This window comes from Centrocercus urophasianus, unplaced genomic scaffold (assembly GCF_019232065.1).
Source record: "Centrocercus urophasianus isolate 14NV4802_14NV808 unplaced genomic scaffold, USGS_Curo_1.0 seq_19, whole genome shotgun sequence".
NCBI classification, from domain to species: domain Eukaryota; kingdom Metazoa; phylum Chordata; class Aves; order Galliformes; family Phasianidae; genus Centrocercus; species Centrocercus urophasianus.
The window spans coordinates 19,015,350-19,034,558 of NW_024884744.1; the positions used below are offsets into that span (position 1 = coordinate 19,015,350).

Consider the following 19,209-nt stretch of genomic DNA (forward strand, 5'->3'; position numbering starts at 1 on the left):
CCCACCCCACTCCTACCTGGGCTGTGCCCCGCTCAGAGCGCGCCGTGTCCCATGCAGCAGGGAGGGCAGTGGCAGGGCACGGGAGGGACACGCGGGGTGGTGGCGGGGGCTGAGCTGGGGGGGTATTTTTAGCCGGGGCGGGGACAGTGCTCTTAAAGGCACCGCTGGAGCAGAGCTGCCTGCTGCCACCATGGGCACCTAAGGGTGCAGAGGGGGAAATCACCCTCCCAGGTTACTGAGAGCACCGTGCTGCTGCGTGTGCCCAGGAGGGGCAAGAAAGACCCCTGTGCTATTCAAGCACATGGCTGCGACCCATTCCCCCGCCTGGGGCTAGCTGTTAAATATAGGCTCGTATCTCGGCCCAGAGGTGGAGCACAGCGGGTGGCAGCAGACACAGAGCAGCCGGCACCGAGCGGCCGGGTCTCCACGGCGCCGGGGCACTCAGCAGGGCGTCCTCCATCACTCCAAAATATCTCGAGGTTTTTTTTTGAGACAGAACTGAAACGCTTTTATTGAGGCCCTTTGAGAAGCACAGAGGGGGCGTCCACGGGTGTCATGAGGCGTCACTCCTCGAAGCTGAAGATCTCGGCCTCCTTCTCCTTCCAGAAGGCGAAGCTGCGGTCGATGCACCTGCAGATCTCCTCCTGGCTGCTGCGGCCACGGCGGGCTGCGCTCTGCGGGGGGCTGCCCCCTGCTCCCCCCGCTCTCCACGCCGAGCCCTTGGCGGTGCCGAAGAAGCGCTCCTTGATGTCCTCGAAGCCGTCCCCCCAGCCCCGCCGGCCGGCCGCGATCTCGTCGGTGACGGCGCGGTGGAAGGCGCGCGCTGTGTCCCAGCCGTGCCGGCCCAGGTGGTCGAACACCTCGAAGCAGAGCAGGTGGCGGCCGCGGCGCTCCTCGGGGGGCAGCTCCCGCTCCAGGATGCGGAAGTAGCCCAGCATGAAGAGCTCCAGCGTCAGGCTGTCGTAGTCGGCCGGCGTCCCGTCGGCGCGCCGCACAAACTGCTCGGGGGACAGCGGGGAGCGGGGGCTGCCCGCAGCGGGGGGCAGCGGCGGCGGGGGGCAGGCGGCCACGTCCCTCCAGCTGCCCAGGAGCTGCTGGATGGCGCTGCACTGCCGCGACAGGCGGCCCCTCCTGCCCGCCTGCTCCTCGCCCGGAGCGCCCGCTCTCTCCCTCTGAGCCTGCAGCGCCCGGCACGCCGCAGCCCAAGCGTTGAGGCCTCCGGCCGAGCGCTTCCAATGGCTGAGGAAGAGCAGCACGATGCGCTCCTTGCGCAGGCCGGCTGACTCGGGCACCGGTGAGCCGCTGCCTTCCGACGGCGCTTCCTCGCAGCTGATCCCCGAGTCGCTGGCGGCCTCCACCACCGCTGCGGTCTCGCTCTCCCCGCCGCCGTGCCGCTCGAAGGCCCCGCGCAGGCTGCTCACGCTCACCCCGCACTGCCTGATCTCCCGCTGTGCCACGCTGCCCGACGGCGTCCGCGGGGCTGCAGGGAGCGGTGCGGGCGGCGGGGCAGGCACGGGGCTGCCACGAGCCCCCTCGGCCTTGGCCAACAGCGCTTCCAGGCTGCCTACCACACCGGCCAGGCGGCCGCACCAAAGCGGTAAGGGTTGCCCTGGGGCGGGAGGAGGGCTGTGAACGGTGATGCTGAGCAGCGGGGAGGGCAGCAAGGTGCGCAGCTCTTGCGCCAGGCGCTGCAGCTCGTCCTGGTAGGCCTCTCCTCGGCGCCGCAGCCGCAGGCTCTCCACTGCCCTCTCCAGCTGTTGTAGGTCGGCCTCGGTCAGCAGCTCACCAAATGGGCCCAGCACGGCCTCGTGGGACGGTGAGAAACGCCAGGCGCCCGGCTCCTGCAGCAGGAAGCCATCAGGATGCAGAGACATGTGGGACCCAGCTGTGTCCCACCCACAGCCCGGCCCTACCTGATCACACACGGGCACCTCATCCGCCAGCCGTGCCCGCAGCCGCCGCACCATCACCTGCCGCTTCCACTCAGGGATGGCGCGGCCCCGCTCGTCATGCGTGGGCACCAAGGCGTCCACATCCAGAGGGTCCACTGCGGTGGTGCCGTGGGGGTCTTTCCAGGGTGCTGCCGGCTCCGCTGCCGTGCCCTGTGCAGCAGCACGGTTCCCCCGGGCCTGCCTGGTGCAAAGGGGAAGGGCAGGGACACGAGCACGGGATGGCGGAGCGGTGTGGTGACGTACCGGGTCCATGAAGGGCGCCGGGATCCTTCCCCGCTGTACGGGTCTGCGGAGCTTCAGCTCAGGCAGCGGTGGCTCGTTGGGCTGCATCACCCTCGTGTCTGGGACCTTGTGGGGACAGGGGTACGGGGACATGTTGTGGGATGGAAGAGGAGTCTGCATCCTCGCTCTGCTGGGAGAGACAGCAGAACCAGCACAGGAGTGAGGGCAGAGAAATGTGTTCAGACATTTATGCTAGGCAAAGCACTCACAGCTAGATGAGGAGAACCAGGAGAAGCTGTGAGCGCATCTGTTGACACAGCCCTGTGCTCCTCGTGTCTATCCACCCGCAGGGAGGACCTGCAGATCCTGCAGCTCACACTGCAGCATGGCCCTGGCTGGGTGCTCTGCTCCTGGGCACAGCAGACACCCTCACTGGCAGCCCTGGGGAGTGCAGAGAAGGGGAGCTGGGCCTGGGGTAGCTGCGATGGTGTACAGCACTGCTGTGCTCAGGAGGGCTCTTTGCAGAGCAGCACAGCCCCACCCCAGCAGCAGCTCTGCATTTCTGCATGCCCAGGCTTTGCAACCCAGCCTGACCCTGCACACGGCTGAGGCGCAGGAGGCTGGGCAAGACCTTTCCTGGCTACCTTCTCACCTGCCCAGCAGTGGCCCCACTGCAGACACTTTCCTGATCCGCTTGGGCGGGTGCCAGCAGCAGTGTTCCCATGCCTGCCTCGGGCTGAACTGCAGGGACAGCAGCTGCCCCAGGGCACAGAGGGTCTGTGTGGGTGGACATCCTGGGGGACACCCACGATGCCCACAGAGACAGGGACCCCCCTATCCACAGCCACGTGGGGCTGTGCTCCCCTCCACCGCCAGCCCTTCTTTTTCCCCATCCCTTCTCCCAGCACTCACTCACCTCGGGGCTCGCTGCCACAGGCAGTGCTCACAGGGCTGCAGCAGAAGATGGGGCTCAGCAGTGCAGGCTCATCCCAGGGTGCCCGTCCAGCAGAGCGGGGTGCTTCTCACCTGCACGGAGCCGGGGAGAATGGGGGGCAGGGTGGCCCCCCAGGAACATGGAGCCGGGAGCACTGTGCTGCCCGCACCCCGTCCTGGGCAAAAAACAAGCAACTGGATCCCAGTGCTGCTGCTCACACCGCAGGTTGTTATCTCAAAGCCCTTGAAAAGAAGGAGCCTCATTAGTGAAGCAAATGTGCTGGCCGGCATCGGCCGCCGGCTCACCACCAGCCTTGCAGGAGCCAAAGATGCAGCCGATACAGCAGTGCTGGCACAGCCTTGATGGGCTTTAGGATCAATAGGATGATGTGGAGATGGAGGAGGGATGGAGCCCGGCACCCACCGTCCTGACGTATCCACTGCACCAACCTCCAGGTCAAGCGATGCACAATCCAAGGCTGGCTCAGGGCTGGATGTGAGTGCAGGCACCCTGTGCCCAACTGCACACACCTGTGGGGCGGTGGCAGGGAGGGGGTCCGACTGCAGGACCCGCATGGCTGCTCCCGATATTCAGCGCTGTTTTTGTTTCCTCATTCAACCTCCATCCATTATATATGGCCAGAATATATCAGTGGAGCTCGGTTACATGAGAGAAATTCAATCGAGGGGCTGGAAAAAAAATGAAGCAGCAGGAGATCAAAGCCTCTAAACGGTAACCACCTGGTGAGGATCCATTACAGAGCCGGCCTCCGGCCCCCCAGCAGGACAGCGCTCCGAGGGCACCGCTGCCACCAGCCCAGGCACAGCAGAGATGGAGCTGGGGAGCTCAGGGACCAAAAATGGACAGAAGCAAGCTTGAGCACCCTGCTGCCCACCTTGGTGCCCACCAGGACCCTCACAGTCACACAACCTTTGGCCAAGTCTCTGACCTTGGCTTGTGAGGAAGCTACGGGTGCAAACCAGACATGAATAGAAGCAGCCATTAGAAGGGCACTGCAACCCACAGGCCTTCCACAGAGCTCCCACTTAGTCCTTCAGATGGCAATAGCAGGCACCCTGAATTCAGATCTGTCTGAAAAGACACAATTCATCCATTGCATATACTAAATCACAGACGTTGACTCAAGATAAATCCCTTTCTCATCCTTACCCACCCTTACAACTATCTCCTGCACCGTGAGCTCTGGGGAGCCCCTTCTCTCACCTCCCAGTCCCCACTGTTTAAAGTTTCTTTTGCTGCTCAGTGACTCTTCACCTGTACTCTAGCAGCATTCTGTACAGAAGCCAGAGGTCTGGTTCTGGCCTCTGGGCCTGCATGTGAGAAACAGGATTCCTGCAGGACCTGACCCAACAGCCTTCAAAGTCCATGGGGGAGCAGGTCATAGAATCACAGAGTGGCTTAGGTTGGAAGGGACCTTGAAGATCATCCAGCTCTGCTCATTCTTGGTCCCGCTCCAGCTCTGTCACACAGGAAGAGGTGTGTGAATCGTGAGCTGAGCTACATCAGGCAGGAGCTGGAGGTCTCACAGTTGATCCCTATAATGCAAACCCATTCCTAATCCTGCTGCTTCTGTGGCACAGTCAGACAATAAGCAGAAGCTTGAATCCATCACCCTTTCTACCCCTGAAGCATACTGACAAACAAACACTGATCTCTTCCAACCTGAACGATTCCATGATTCTAAGTACCCAAAGGCCCCACCTGCAGCACAGAAGGCCTCAAAGACCACTCAGCAATCACACCCAAAAACACAGCCGTAAAAATAAAAGCTTTTATTATTATTATTATTTTTTTATATATACCATTACAGGAACATCCGCTAACATTCTCACCAGCATGGGCAGCTCCGCACGGCCAGGGCTGAGCACAGGTACCTGGCTCCAGCCTTCACCATCCCACATCCCCGAGCCACTGCTGCTCCCGGGGGGCATTGCCCAGCTCCTCACCCTGGCCCTCCTGCCATCAGGGTGTCACCTTCTTGTAGGTGATGTGGAGGTGCTGCGTCATGGGCTGTGTAGTGGTCGCCATGGAGACTGTTTGTTCTAGCTTCCCATCGGAATTGAGACGGAATTTTCTGGTAATCTGAGAAAGGGGTAAGAAAAGAAATATCTCATAAATCAAGCAAACTGCATTCCTCACTAAAAATTGTCTGCTGGAGCCATGGCTGCTCTCGGTGAGGTGTTTTGTGGGACAGCGAAGCAGCAGACCTCTGCGTTACACTGCCTGGCACCATTACAGCCACCCCCTCCTACAGACAGGCCGACAACCAGCAGTGTCTCCCCCAGTCCTCCTTGCACTGCTCATACTGCACTAAACCTCCCTCCCCAGAACCAATCTGTGGTTACCCTGCAGAGCTACGAAGCCCAGGAGCTGTGCAAGCAGAAGCTCGAACCCTGATATCAGCGACTTCCAAGCTGCTCAGGCTGTGTTCAGATCTGGGCTTAGCACATGTTGTTAAGTCTGCTCTTAGGTGTCTATGTAATAAGGAAGAGAAGTAGGGCCATTGTAAATCTCAGCTCTTGGTTCAAAATAATACTTAAGAGTACTGCTCCATCTGCCCAGCTCTTAGGGACAGCAGGATGACCTGCAAGTATGATTAACTGGCAGTTAATTAAACCAGCTCCATTTAGAAATTTCTACAAGAAAGAAGAAAGTAAAGATCATTAGGAGCACAGTGTGGTCGAAAAGCACCCCATGGATTCACAGAGCACTTTTCTAACTGCCTCACCATAAGGCTTTGCCAAGTGGATATACTGAAGTGTACACATCCCTGCTCTGACCAGCTCCCTTTCACCTTAACAGCTAAAAAACCAACAGCCTTTCCAAAGTGCCACGTTCACATCACCACCGGGGTGATCCACCCAGCTGTGCCAGGGGAAGGCCAGCAGGAAGACACCAGGATCCTTGCTGCTCCAGGATTTCAGCTGGTCTTGAAGACATGGAAGGGAAAGGAGGCTTTCACAGACATGTTCATTTCCCATGAAGGTGACTCAAGGGCACATCCACAAGCTGCTGCCAGTCTGCGTGCTCTAAACCAGCATCCTGCCCCATTAACACGTCTGTTTCTACAGATGCAACATGTGCCTAACACCAGCAGTAACACATCCCCTCCTTATTTCAGCAGCCCGTGCTTGCCAAACACACAGCTGGTGCTCCTGCTCTCTTAAGACCACCTTGGCCTTATCAACCCACCCTCAGCTTGCCCTGGCTGCTTTCTGAAACAGGAAAAGACAAATTAAAGGTTGCTGAACAGCCTGGTTTGACCCGTTATCAGTAGCAGTATCAGTGCATATGCAAATTGTTCTGATGTCATGACAGCAAAGGAGGAAATCCATGATGACTATCAGAACAGACACAGGGTGCTCTGTGTCCCACAGCTGCGGAAGGCAATCTTGGAAAGGACGTGTGATCAGGCAGGGCAGCGTGGCAGAGATCCGTATCTGCAGAGTGGGCTGATCCGTGGCTGCCTCTGTAAAGAGAAGCCCTTTCCTGTGGGCTCAGTGCTGCTGTTTAGACAAGACTTTCCTATCTTCTTCCATAAGGACCTGCTGCTGCCACGGTGGAGACAGGGCTGTAGCTGGCTGCTTTGACTCAGCATGGCAGCTCTTATCTGTGATCCCTTTTCATCTTGTAAGCTATGAAACGGCTTCTGAAAACTCAGAGAGAAGATAAGCAAGGATGCTGTGCAATATTTCCAAGAGCACCTGAGGCAATCTGTAATGAAAGCGTGTTAATCAACCTGCCCTCTCAAACAGACACCCCTGGGCTAACATGATGATTTGAATCGCTGACCGAGCGTGAACTCACCTGCTCTACATGGGGCTTCTTGGCAAAGGAGATCCTGGCTATGGAGTGAGAAGCTATAGACAGCTCTTGACCATTCACCTCCCCTTCCTCCACCTCCACAAGACCTAATGAGAAAGCGAAGTCATAAATACCAGGCAACAAAGGTTAATTAATAAAATGTCACAATTATTAGGCTACACAGACAAAGAACGTTTTTCCTTGACCTAGCACATATCAACAACTGCAAATCCATGCAACCTCAGAAACATAACGCTACTTGGAAGCCCCAGCCAGACTTACTCTCAGTGTGGGATGAGTATCACATTGCAACTGGCAATTTTCCATTCAGCACCTGCTCTGTGGTCTTAGATCCAAATTTAAGCATCAGCTGGGTTTGAAATTTCTTCACTTACGACAGTGTAGATGTAGTTCTGTCTCTCATTTGGTCTCTGTCAGTGCACAGTGAGGCACTACCTCCAAACAGTGGGAAATTCTCCTAGTTTAAGATCTCATGTGAAGAGTGGGAATGATGCAGCTCATCTGGACACGTTCCTCCCTTCTCTCCGCACAAAAAGACCTGGATGCCACAAAGGCAACAAGAATGCCACTGGCCCCTTATAACAGCCCATCATTAAGGCTGAGACTGCAACTCCTGGCACGAATCAAAGGGTTCCTTTGTTTTCAAAATCTGTGCCTGCAAATATCAGCATACTATTTTAGGAAAGGGTGCCCCCATCTCGTGCATGTGTGGTATTTGGATTTGTGGTCCCTTCCTGACTGAGACAGCCACAAAGCCTTGCTGGCTGGGCTAAGCCAGTCCCAGCAACGTGGTGCTCATCAATAGCAGGATGGAGGTGCTGAACCCACAGTGAAAATACATGAAAAGAAACTGCTAAAGAGGAAGAGTGATGAAAGGCACAGCAGGACAAGGGCCTCCCTCTTCCCCAGAGAGGCAGTACCTGTGTTCTGGGCGCTGATGAAGGCCACCTTATTAGTGTCAGGTTTGAGGCGGATGAATCCACATTCTCGGTGCATTGGTTTCCTGGTGTCCGGATGGAAGGCATTGAATCTGAGGGGAGATCAGAATACCAAAAGCTGCTGTACTGCTGCACTGCAAATACAGGCTTCGGCCTGGTTTCATCTTAGAGGAAACCACATTGCATTTAACCACACAAGCCTGCCTGCAGTGTTATTTGTAGAGTACGAGGCTGAGCATCCTTCATGGTAAGAAAATGTGAGCGTGTAAGAGGACAGCTCCTTCACACACCTAGGTCCCAAAAAAGTGGAACCTGCTACATAAGTTCAGACCTCAGATTTGCTCTAAGAGCTAGCTCAGAAACTCCCTTGGGTTACAGTAAGACACAGCACTGATGCTGAAGGTGTATTCCATCTCAAAACCTTCCTTCTCTCAAATAAACATCTAGCCTTGCAATATCACCTTTATTAAGCTTTTAAATCTGGCGGTCTTTTTCTTCCTTGTACATTACTTGCCACAGGCAGCAACACTGCACACTTATTTCTTCCCCACCTCAAAAAGAAGAGCAAAATAAATCAGCTCAGATGCCTATCTAGGCATCTTCAGGATGCCTTACAGCTGCATACTAGGTCATCGACATCACAGCTGTTATTTATGTATTATTACACACGATCATAAATTACATTAGCACTCCTGAATCTACACAGGGGACTGAATTAAACAGCAACTTAAACACACTGATAGCTGCATAATGCAATGGTCTGCTCCACTGGTGTATTATGGCTCACATATTCCAGACTCATCTCTTTCTTTTCACATCATTTGTCTTCGCATTTCCATCTCCTCATCCTCTTGTGAGAAGGAGGCAGAGGCAAGCTGCTGCAGCAGGCTGCATCCATGCTGAGGGCTGTCCTGACAGCCCAGCTGTGCTCTGCAGCCAGTGCAGCCTATGGAGCCGTGCATCATGCTGGGATCGTAGAGACTCCAAGTGGGAAGGAACTGAACTAAAGCAGTTCTCAGTGCCTGAACAATTACTTGCCACCATACAGCTAGGCTGCCTGCCCAGCATCCTGCTTGTTGAACATTTGATTTAATTTTCCTCCATTTTTTTTGAAGGTGAAGATTGAGGACCAGTTTTAAGCAGACAAACTCGGGAGCCACAGCACAGCTCCTTCATTCATATCCGTAAGTGGCAGCTTGAAAAGCAGAGTGATAGCAGTTCTAGGATAACACCATTACCTGAGGATTCATTTCTAATTAAACAGCTACCGCTGGCAACAGGAACAGTGTCTTCTCTGGCCAGAGGGACTGCACATCTTCTGCCTAACACATGCACTGGAGCACACCACATGAATGTGGAAGGACAGCAGACCTTTCAAGGACAGGTGCTGAACCTGCTCAAACAACAGCGATGGCTGAGTCTAGGATGGGGCTGTTTGGGGTGCACATAACCCTAAGGACTGGCAGGCCACACGAAATGCACACTCTGCCACTGTCACAGTGACCCTGTATAGGTGCACATCAACAACAGAGGTGTGAACTCACTTCTGAAAAGCCCTGTGGTACTTCTAGGCTGGTGAATCTTCACAGTCTGCAAGCAAGCAGCTCTGGGCACATCACAACAGCACACCCATTTATCAGCAGTTTTAAAGGGAAACAAACAAATCAGGCCACCCAGCCACATGTCATTACACCGTCTTGTTTGGTAAATGAAAACTTGTTTACTTGGAACTGGAATAGAAATATGAACAAATCTCCCTGCAGCCACACCTGCTGTGATCCAAATGTTGCTGCCAACGCAGCCAAGCCTCCAGACTTACGAGAAGTTGAGCATAGGCTGTCCCACGTGAGAGATGTGCACTTCTTCCAGGTACTGGAATGGCTTCATGGTGGGGAAGGTGCCGTCGCCTGGCGGGTCTGAGAGCCAGGTGCCCAGCATCCAGGAGAGGGGCTCCATCACAGGGTTCAGCTGTGGGGTCTCTGTGGAAAGAACGAGGGTGGAAGATTGGTGGGTCTGCTCTGCAGCTCGGGTGGAGGGAGAACACGAAACACCTCGGAGACAAAAAAGCATCAGGAATGCTTTTTTCCAGCTCCACAAGGCAGGAGACAGGGCATACAGCACAGCCGTGGCAAGCAGGTCTGCTTTCAGGGCTGCCCTTGCCTTACCTATAGTGAAGGGAAAGGCCCCTGCCACCTCCAGGCTGGGACTGAGCAGCCTGTGATCCCAGGATAAAGAAGGATGCACGATATCAGTGACACATCTCCAGAGCTCTGCCCTGATTTTTCTCAAGCACTGAGTGACCAGTGCTCCTGTTCGGTTTGGAGACCAGGGAAATGAGTCCTCACTACAGAGGAAAATCAGGCTGTATGCATATTCAGGATCAAAGTTCACTTGTCTTATTTTAAAGAGCTTAATGAGTTGTGTGAAAGGAGGCAGGGAAAACTCAGAAATCACTCTGTTCAGGTGTTGGATGAAGGCTAAGTGTAAAACACTGAAAGACCAGGAAGCAGGCAAGTTAAAGCATAAAGCAGAGGAAAAAACTACCTCCGGTCCTTGCATTTATTGAGAAGCAGCCACAGCCTGCTTCACAAAATGGAGAGACTCCTGTTTTAATGAATCATTTTAGAAGACTTTTGATAAGCAGCAGCTTTTTGTCTCAGGGGGTGTAAGCTGGAATAATAAAACAGGGAGCAAATGAGACAGGCATCTGAAAGTCATGCTAACAACAACGTAGACAGTTCCTAAGATGTAAGCAGGGAAAGTGATCTGGTACCCACGTGATCTCAGGAAAGACCTCTACAAATAGAGATGAGGGGGCCCACTGAAAAATCTGGGTTAGTTATGTGTTGCAGACGAGTAAGACTGAAGCAGTGGGAGCAGGGCCTCCTCCCACTCGTTGCTGACTGGCAGGTACTGGCAGGCTGAGGCTTCCACACCGTGTGATATCATCCAGGAATAAGCTACCTGTCTGGCTGCTCTCAAAGGAGAAATGTTGCCCCAAAAAGGCAACGCTGTGGGTAAAAAGCTGTTTGCTCAGTCCGAGCCTGAAGTTCTCTGCAAAGAAACCAGCACAGGAAAACACGAGATCTGACTGTGAAATAAGGTGTTGAAAGCCTACAGCATCAGGGCAGCTCTCTGCAAAGAGCACAAAGAGACCCCATGGGTCTGGGCAGGCAGCACTGTTGACCAAATGGGTCACTGCGGCCTGCAAATGTCCAACAGTACTTCAGGGCATTTCCTTTCTACCTGTACTGTCAGCAGCCCAACTGACAGCATGTTATTTTCCCCGTGCAGTGCAGTGATTATTGATCACCAAAGGCCAAAATTACTGCTGCAAAAGTGTACTTCTAAACCATTTCTTTGCAATCACTTTCCCCTTTCAATGTGAGCGTGGGCCATTTGAGCGCACAGAGAGCATCACTGCTGTGTCCAGCCAGCATCTGCCATCCACTTGTTACCTGCAGATAGACATTACTTAATTTCTGAGCTTGCTGCAGGCCTAGAAACCGCAGGCAGTGAAGAGAGAAGCTTGGGGAAGGCTGGCAGCCTGCAGCTGGGCTGCTGCTGCCCTCTCCTGGGCCAGGAGCTGGCAGCAGAGCTGAACACCAGGACCTTCCCATCACCAGAGTGCTCGGTTATAGGTCCCTTCAGTTTCTCTTGCTTACCTTGCAGCAGCTCAGGAGACTGCATCCAAGTAACAGATGGAAGAAACAGCTTTAGCAGAAACTCAGTTATAAAAAGACACTGCACACTGCTGCTTCTTACCCTTGGCATCGGTCTCTGGCTGGTGGACTTGGTCCTTTTATCATCTCTTGCAGCCCCTGTGCCAGGGACTGAGCTGAAAGGGGGGGAAAGCAATAGCAGGGAGGCAGCAAGAGAAAGTGAACTCATACTAGAGGCAGAGGCACTCTGCTCTACCCCAGGTTATACTCTTTCATGAAGCATCCATAAGACCTCTGCTCCTCTGTGAAACCCAACTGAAGGCTGCCACCACATCCAAAAGCTGTGGTCACAGCTTAGGAGACAAAAACAAAGTCCTGCAAGCAACGTGATCACCTAATGACCATTTCCCCAGGAGGCTGCTCAGGCCACACTTCCCCTCTGACTGCTGTGCCCAGGTCTCGGGGACACAGCACTGTCTCAGCTTCTGGCCTTGCCCCATCCCTCTGAACTCATGGATCCTTCCCCTTTGCAGGGGTGTTAAAAGTCAAATCCCTCCCTGCATGGGAACAAAGTCAGCCTGCTGCCCACACTCTGCAGCAAGGAACGACGCAGTCTCCTGCCGTGAGATAACAGGACCACGCAATGCCCCGGCCATGCCTACATGGGCTTCAGTCACTGTGTTCAGTCACTGGCACACAAAGCTATGCTGGCACAAAGCCCTGTAGTTTTATCAGCAGTGTGAGCAGCCAGTTAGCTGCCAGTGACACAGCCACCCTACCTCACCCAGGCTGGGGAGGGCACGAAACGTAAGGAAAAAGAAATGATCTCATGCAGCACCTTCCATCCTCAACGTGCAGGGTGTGCAGCCAGCAGCCTCCTGCAGTCCTTCCTTCGGCTGAGTCACTCACTGGATTTGAATCAGCAGCAGCAACATGCTGCTAATTAAGAGCAGCCCCGTTCTCTGCGCTTTTTGCATGTTTAATTACAAAAGGAGGCTTTATCCCCCGCTGTCCCTCCCCAGCACTGCACCCCCTTACATTTTGCTGATGCTCTCCCCCAGCAAGAGCAAAGCACTATGTATGCAGCTCTGCTCTGGGGGGGTGATTACATTCACAAATACTCATCTTATGCCCTGTATTAGTAATTAATTTCATAACCAAGCCCCCACGTGTTACTGCCTTCTTCTAACCTCTATGGTGAAACATTCCAGTGTCTGCAGCCACCACCAGACTTCTGCAGCACAAGGCACACAGAAAACACTTTTTTTAAATGACACACGATTATGAGAAACCCAAACAGCCTAAGGAAAGCTTACCTCTGTGTGTCTTACTGCTTTCAAGTTTTCCTTAGTTAGCATTTTCCTTGCTTCCTAGTCACAAGCTATTGTATTTGTGCTTCTTTCGGTGTGAGTCATTGCCTACTGACTTCAGAAATAAATGCTTAACACACACATGCTGTACAGCTAATGAAAAAAATAGAGAAGAAAACAAACCACTCCACTGAAAAAGGCCACAGGAAGAGCAGCAAAGCAACATGTCTTTTTATCCCCTTCCAAGCTCCTTTCTCTCCATGGGGACAGCAAAAGGGCCCTCTCCTGATCAACTCAGTCCTGAAAACACAATTCCTAGAATGAAATGTCTACCTCAATCAGCTGCAGGCTGGGAAGCCTCACCCAGCCTCTCTCACGTTGCCTTCTGACACAGATTCAGCCTCACTCTTAACCTGTGTGCACACATTCTTGCTTCTTATCTCCCACTTTGCTTACTTTATCTCCCTCCCCGTGTGTAACAACCACTTTATAGCCTTCTGTCCTGGCCATTCCCATCCATTTCTCCTGGTAACCGAGGCAGAAAAGTTGCAATCAGCACTTCCCATTCTAGACTGAACTTATTTTTCTTATTCTCACACACCCCAAATCTCTTCCTACTGATGCTGAGGAATTAGCTTTGCTGCAATGAACAAAACCCACTGCCATCTTGGTGGAAAATGCTACAGCTGTAGAGGCATCAGGACTCCAGCTGTGCATGAAAACAGATGTTTAATGTTTAAGTACTTCCCCAAAGCTCCCCAACTACACTTCATTCACACAGAGGAAGTATTAGAAGCAACTGTACTGCTGTGAAGTTTTGTACACATACTGGAAAACAAATCTAAACTGGAAGAAAATATTTCCTGTGGATTTTTAGCAAGATTCTTATTTTCCACATGCACCCATTTTGCAAACTCTCCTGCCTTTAACATGACCTTCATGAAGGGAGACACAGAGTTTGGAACAGGCTCCACAGCAGCTCAGAACTCTGTGTTTTCAAAGCTCTGCCTCTCTGTTAAACACATACACTTGAATCACATTGAATCCTACCTGCATCTGCTCCACTGCTGGCCATGGCGGGCTGAGTTATTTTCCTATCTCTTGGTCTAGCTCTCTAATCACCTTTGCTCACCAGATCGTGTTTTGCACTTGGTTGGTAAGATGGCTATAAAGGAAGTGATCTCAACATGAGGTAAGAAGGCCATCCCAGTGCCTGCTGGGAGATGTAGTTTCAAAAAGAGATCAAACTCCACAGCGGAAGGAGACATGATCTTGTGAAAGCAATATCTCCTTCCTGGCTCTGGGAATGGATGCAGCTGGCAGAGCTGAGAAGAGCTGGGTAGATGGCAGGGGCACCTAGCAGGAGCACTGCACAGAGCAGCCTCCCTTGGCCCTGCACTCCATGTTCTCACCAGGTCTGTAGTTCTTTGCTTGCTCTGTCTCTCCCTAATTTCTCTTCACACATCCTCTTGATTTTTGGAGCACCTGACCTTGCTCTGCCTGGTGCACTGTGCCTAGCCACGCTCTGTTGAAGTATTTCTCAGCCATTCGTCCACAGGCATCAGAGGTGGCCCATGAAGCAGAAGAAAACATTTTCCTATCAAAAAAGCAAGCAAAGTCAGAGTTAAGCACAGGAGACATCCGTAGAAAAGCTGTGCAGGAAACAGCCCTGGGCTTTCCCCAGAACCACTCAGCAGATCCCCTGCTATGAAAAGCTGGGCAATGCCACACTCGTGCACCACGACGGCTTGGGCACGCTGCGAGCAAAACTCACCCACGCTGAGACCCCGATCCCCAAACACGGTTGGCAGGGGCTGCATGCAGCACTCTGCAGAACTCTGCCCTTCCAGCTAGCTTGGTGTGCTGCTTGGGCACAGCCAGTAGCAGTGTCCCTGTGCCTTTGGGTAACGCTGCCCTATCATACTGTGCATGTGGTGCCCTGCTCTCCAGCCTTCCAGACCAAGAGTGGCCGCCCAGCCTCATACCCACGTAGCTTGAAGCTGTAAGCCATCTGAGAGTGCTGGGGGACACCAGAAAGCCTTCAAAACCTCAACAGACCCACAGACCAGGCTCTGTGAAAAGTGCAGGTGGGCTCGGAGCGCAGCTTGGGCCAGCAGCTGGATGCCAGGCAGCAACAGCAGGGCTGTAGGGACGGAAGCAGCAGCAACCTGCAGAGTCAGCCCCACTGCCTGTGCTCTTCACGCTCCCCATCCTTAAGCCTTCAGGGAAAAAAAGATGCAGGCTCAGGTTTATGGCTGTTAACAGCACCTCGTTGACGCATCCTATGATTTAAGTCAGCTGAAATGTAGCTACTAATAAAGACTATAATTATTATTAAGCTAATACTTGCTACCCCAGCTGTTATGAATATCAAAAAGCCCTCTTCAACGCAGCGTTGCATCACAGTACAATTTAGTGTCTGCACATAAAGCGGACTCTGCCCAGCAGCGCTCAGCTGCGCTTAATCAGGTATTTGGACTGCCATAAACTGGGACTACGAGCACAAGGAAAACAAGGCAAAGCAGAAGAGCACCGAGATTAAACTAAAGCAAAAGCCTGCCAGCCACCAGCAAACCCTTTGAGAAGTCACCAGCAGAATGGTTCCACGAGGAACTATTGGCCATATCAGCCTCCAGCTTTGTTGGTGAGAGACAGCAGGATAGATAACATAAAATGTCAACTTCTTAATGAAGTGATCATCACCTCAGAAAACCCAGTATGTAATTTTACACGTATGCAGAAGAACATCTATCATGAGAAAGGGGGCAAAATCATACTGCTTCCTAGAAAAAAAGCCTTGATCTTCTTTGCTGATCAGGTTCTTCCTGCAATTAGCATCTCACTGTAGTCATTTCAAAAAGGTTAGACACCTTTATGAATGATATTTACAGAATCCTGAAACTGTATCCAGTTATTTTCTGTATTCTAACAACAAAACTGTATAAAAATAGAGACTAGAAGACATAAATACAGAGACTACTTTGACTTCCCACACTGGGGAAAAAAGCAAGCCAGTCTTTTCCCAAACCAAAGTGCGAGTTTTGCACACAGGAAAATGAAAAACACATGGAGAAAATAACATTGGGTATCCGCCTCTGAGACTTCTGCTAGGGTTTGTTTTCTTGCAGTTGAGCAAGGAAGCAGGCTGTGCTGCAAGGACCTGCAGAACACATCTCCCTGCACTGGCATCACATTTCTAACCGTGCCTAACATCACGCAGCTTCTGAAGATGAGAAGAAACCTCACAAGGGACACGGAGGGAAGAATCACCGTGATGAGCATTTCCAACACACTCAGGCAGCCACGAGTGGCTGCTCCTTCAGGAAGACCCTGAGTCACACATCTCTCGCAGCACAACCCTGTGTTTTCTCTGCAGCCATACTACATCAGATACCATTCAATCCTCAAAAAACTTTTCTCTGGAATTAGACCTTGCAACTAGACTCACTGTACAAGTTCTGTCAGTGTGTAAAAAATTTATGTTAAATCGCTTTTCTTGCAATGGAAAGGGGTAAGGCCTGACCCAACTCCTGTACCTGTATTTTTAGGCTACCGTGTCTCTCACTGAACTTCCATCTATCTTCAGGTGTCTCAAATTCATTCTTAACAGCTAGAGAATTAATTCCTCTGTCTTCACACTCTTATTACCTGCTTCCTGACTTCTGCCTTCTGCAGATGGAAATGAGCAAAATGAACCCAGCACATCAGTCAAAAAGAATGTCCTCCACATGGTGACAATACCATCATAATTGACACCTCTGCCTTCTATATCCCAGTGCTGAGTGGAGCACGTGAAATCCAAAATCAGAAGCACTTCTGCATCATTAGAGAAGACTAGGACAGCTTTCCCAGATACCTGCTGTCCGTGGCAGCTCAATGATACATTGAAAAATTTCAGACACCCTCCAAAGATACAGCATAACACAACAAATGAACAAACCAAAACAATCCACATAGAACAAATTAAAACAACAAACAACCTCAAAGGAGTTGTCTTCCACACCAACAACTTGCTTCTTGCCCTTTACCTCAGAAAACCACACCAAAAAAACACATGCTACCCTGTAACTTTGGGGCAGCAGAGTTTAGAGAGTGTGGTAGTAACTTTGAATGAACAGTCAACATTGATGGGGAAAAAGAAAACAACAGAATTTGGGGATAGAAGTAGCTCACGTGCCCAAAAACCCAACTAACTCTTTCTTCTACCTGCATCTCTCAGCCCAGTCCAAGCTACTACTTCTCTTTCCAAAAATGCACCTTTGTCCTGTCTTTAACCTGCTCTCCATCTGTTTTATCTCTAACTTAAACAGCCTCTTTTTGTTCAGAAATGGAGAATTCTGCCTGAACGCAAAGACACTGAAAATACTGACCACAGTCCTGGGACAGCAGGCTGTTCAAGTAAGGGATACTGATCCTCTTCAGCTCATCCAGCTTCTCCTTCAGCTTCCTGACTTGGCTGTCTGAGCGGCTGATCCTCTGCCTCAACAATTTCAACTCCCCGTTCTTCTTCTCTACCTGTTCACGCAAGCAGCACACTTGGCTTTTGCTCTGCCTGGAGGAGAAACAGTACGAGTGGAGGGAGTCGATGAGCTTGCAGGCTCCCGAGGCCGACATGATGACCTCGTTGATCGACATGGGGTTGGCATCCGTGTCACCCTTCCGTCCCACCACGGCCTCGGCAGCAGGCTGAGGGGTCAGGTCTGCCGGGGATGCTGACAAACTCTGGGAAGGTTTTTGAGGGGTAGCAGTGAGGGAGGAAGTAGGGGAGTCTTCCGCTACAGTCTTATCGTGTCCCATGAGATTGCTACTGCAGCTTGGTTCCACATCTCTCTTTGGCCTTTTCCTTTCTAGCTGCTCTTTTGGGAAAGACGGCCTCTCTCTGGTATGCTTAGAGGAAAAGCTGTAGGAGTGAAGGGAGCCGATGAACTTGCAAGCACCAGAGGCAGGAGGCGTGAAATCGTCCACCGATATGCCGCTCCTGTCCGCCACCCAGCTCCCCATCCAGGAGCCTTTAGGACAGTCCTCCGCAGAAGATCTGTCGGACTTTTTCTGAGGTCCGGGCTTCGCAACTAAGCTATCGCCTAACGTCCTTCTCCGGGGGCTTTCCAGCTGCCCATGGAGATGCTCTTCCTCCCCAGACATCGACCCGATCTCCGCTTGCAGAGTCGCCTCCTCCATCTCGTCCGTCCCTTGCATCACCATAAGGTCCTGCTCGGGAGATGAGGTCCTCTGGACTACCTCACAGCCTCCTTCCCTCGGACCCTCCCCATCCTGCAGCGGGACCTGGCTGGCTATTTTCCTTCTGCTCCTGACATAATCCAGGTTGTCGCGCTTCTTCTCCGCGAGCTGGAAGATGGTGGGGACGGCGGTGGGCTTCAGCAGCCGGTGCTGGTCCTCCAGCCGCCGCGAGAAGCTGTCCTTGGTGAAGTGCTCGCTGCAGAGGAACGAGTACTTGGTGGGCGTCCAGTTGTCCCTCTGAACAGCCTTCAGCCACTGAATCAGGCGTTTCGAGTCCTTCAGAGGGAACCTACCGACGGAGGAGAAAAGCGTGAGCGCGGCAGCGGGGCGAGCCCGGCAACCCAGGCCCCGAGCCGCCCGGAGGGGCCGAGGCGAGGCCTCGCTGTCAGCCCCCGGCCCGGCACCTGCGGGGCCGCACTCACCTGTGGAAGGAGACGGCGCCGCGCAGCGCCTTGCCCTGCCGGTTGGAGCAGTTGGCGGCGGCGCAGCAGATCACCATCTCCGGCCGCGGCCGGGCCCGCCCCAGCCCCCCCGCCGGCCCGGCCCGGCCCGGCCGCCCGCCGTACAGCAAGATGGCGGAGCCAGGTCACCCCGCCGCCCCTCCGCCCTGGGGAAGGGGTTTCTGTACGGCGCTGCCGTCAGCCGTCATGGCGGCCGCCGTGTGGCCGCCGCCATTTTGGCCGAGGGGCAGCCGCGCGGCGCGGCCTCCGAAGGAGGGCGGCTCCCCGCCCCGCTCGCTTGCCTCTTCCTCGCTGCCGGCCGTCCGCCTCCCGACGAGCGCCTCGGGCCGCCACCAGCTTGTCCGAGGCGATCGGGAGCTGCCTTCCCGGGGGTGGAGGGGCGGGGCCCCGCGGCCTCCGTACAGCACGATGGCCGCGCCCGGCCGCCGGAGTTCCTCGGGGCGTACTCCCGGCGGGCGGCTCCCATGGGCGGTGCCACCGGACCGCTCGCGCACCGCCGCCGCCGCCGCTCGGCCTCCCGCGGCCCCGCCTTTCCGCCGCCGACCCGGCGCCTCTCCGTGCTCCGCCGCAGCGTTCCGTACGACGACATGGCGGCCCCCAGAGCGTGCTGCGGCGCACCCGAGCTCGAGAAGACAGCCAATCGCCG

At 53.5% G+C, this 19,209-nt stretch overlaps 2 protein-coding genes across 4 annotated transcripts; both read right to left on the reverse strand.

Moving 5' to 3' along the window:
- Positions 1-503: 503 nt before the first annotated feature.
- ESPNL (espin like) lies at positions 504-4,797 on the reverse strand. The gene is made up of 5 exons (XM_042820903.1): positions 3,091-4,797; positions 2,827-2,930; positions 2,196-2,615; positions 1,887-2,102; positions 504-1,841 (listed from the first exon to the last, which is right to left on the reverse strand). The coding sequence occupies exons 3-5, from the start codon at positions 2,352-2,354 to the stop codon at positions 564-566; spliced, it is 1,653 nt and encodes a 550-aa protein (XP_042676837.1). The 5' UTR covers positions 2,355-2,615; positions 2,827-2,930; positions 3,091-4,797; the 3' UTR covers positions 504-563.
- Positions 4,798-4,886: 89 nt separating this feature from the next.
- THAP4 (THAP domain containing 4) lies at positions 4,887-19,152 on the reverse strand. 3 transcript variants are annotated; one of them, XM_042820715.1, is made up of 6 exons: positions 18,845-19,152; positions 17,235-18,391; positions 9,712-9,871; positions 7,875-7,984; positions 6,937-7,040; positions 4,887-5,211 (listed from the first exon to the last, which is right to left on the reverse strand). In XM_042820715.1, exons 1-6 carry the CDS (start codon positions 19,150-19,152, stop codon positions 5,092-5,094), a joined length of 1,959 nt encoding a protein of 652 aa, XP_042676649.1. In that variant the 3' UTR covers positions 4,887-5,091. The 3 variants fall into 3 exon arrangements, with proteins under 3 accessions (XP_042676649.1, XP_042676650.1, XP_042676651.1); XM_042820716.1 differs by lacking the exon at positions 18,845-19,152 and adding an exon at positions 18,525-18,610; XM_042820717.1 differs by lacking the exons at positions 17,235-18,391; positions 18,845-19,152 and adding an exon at positions 13,915-14,083.
- Between the last annotated feature and the right edge of the window lie 57 nt (positions 19,153-19,209).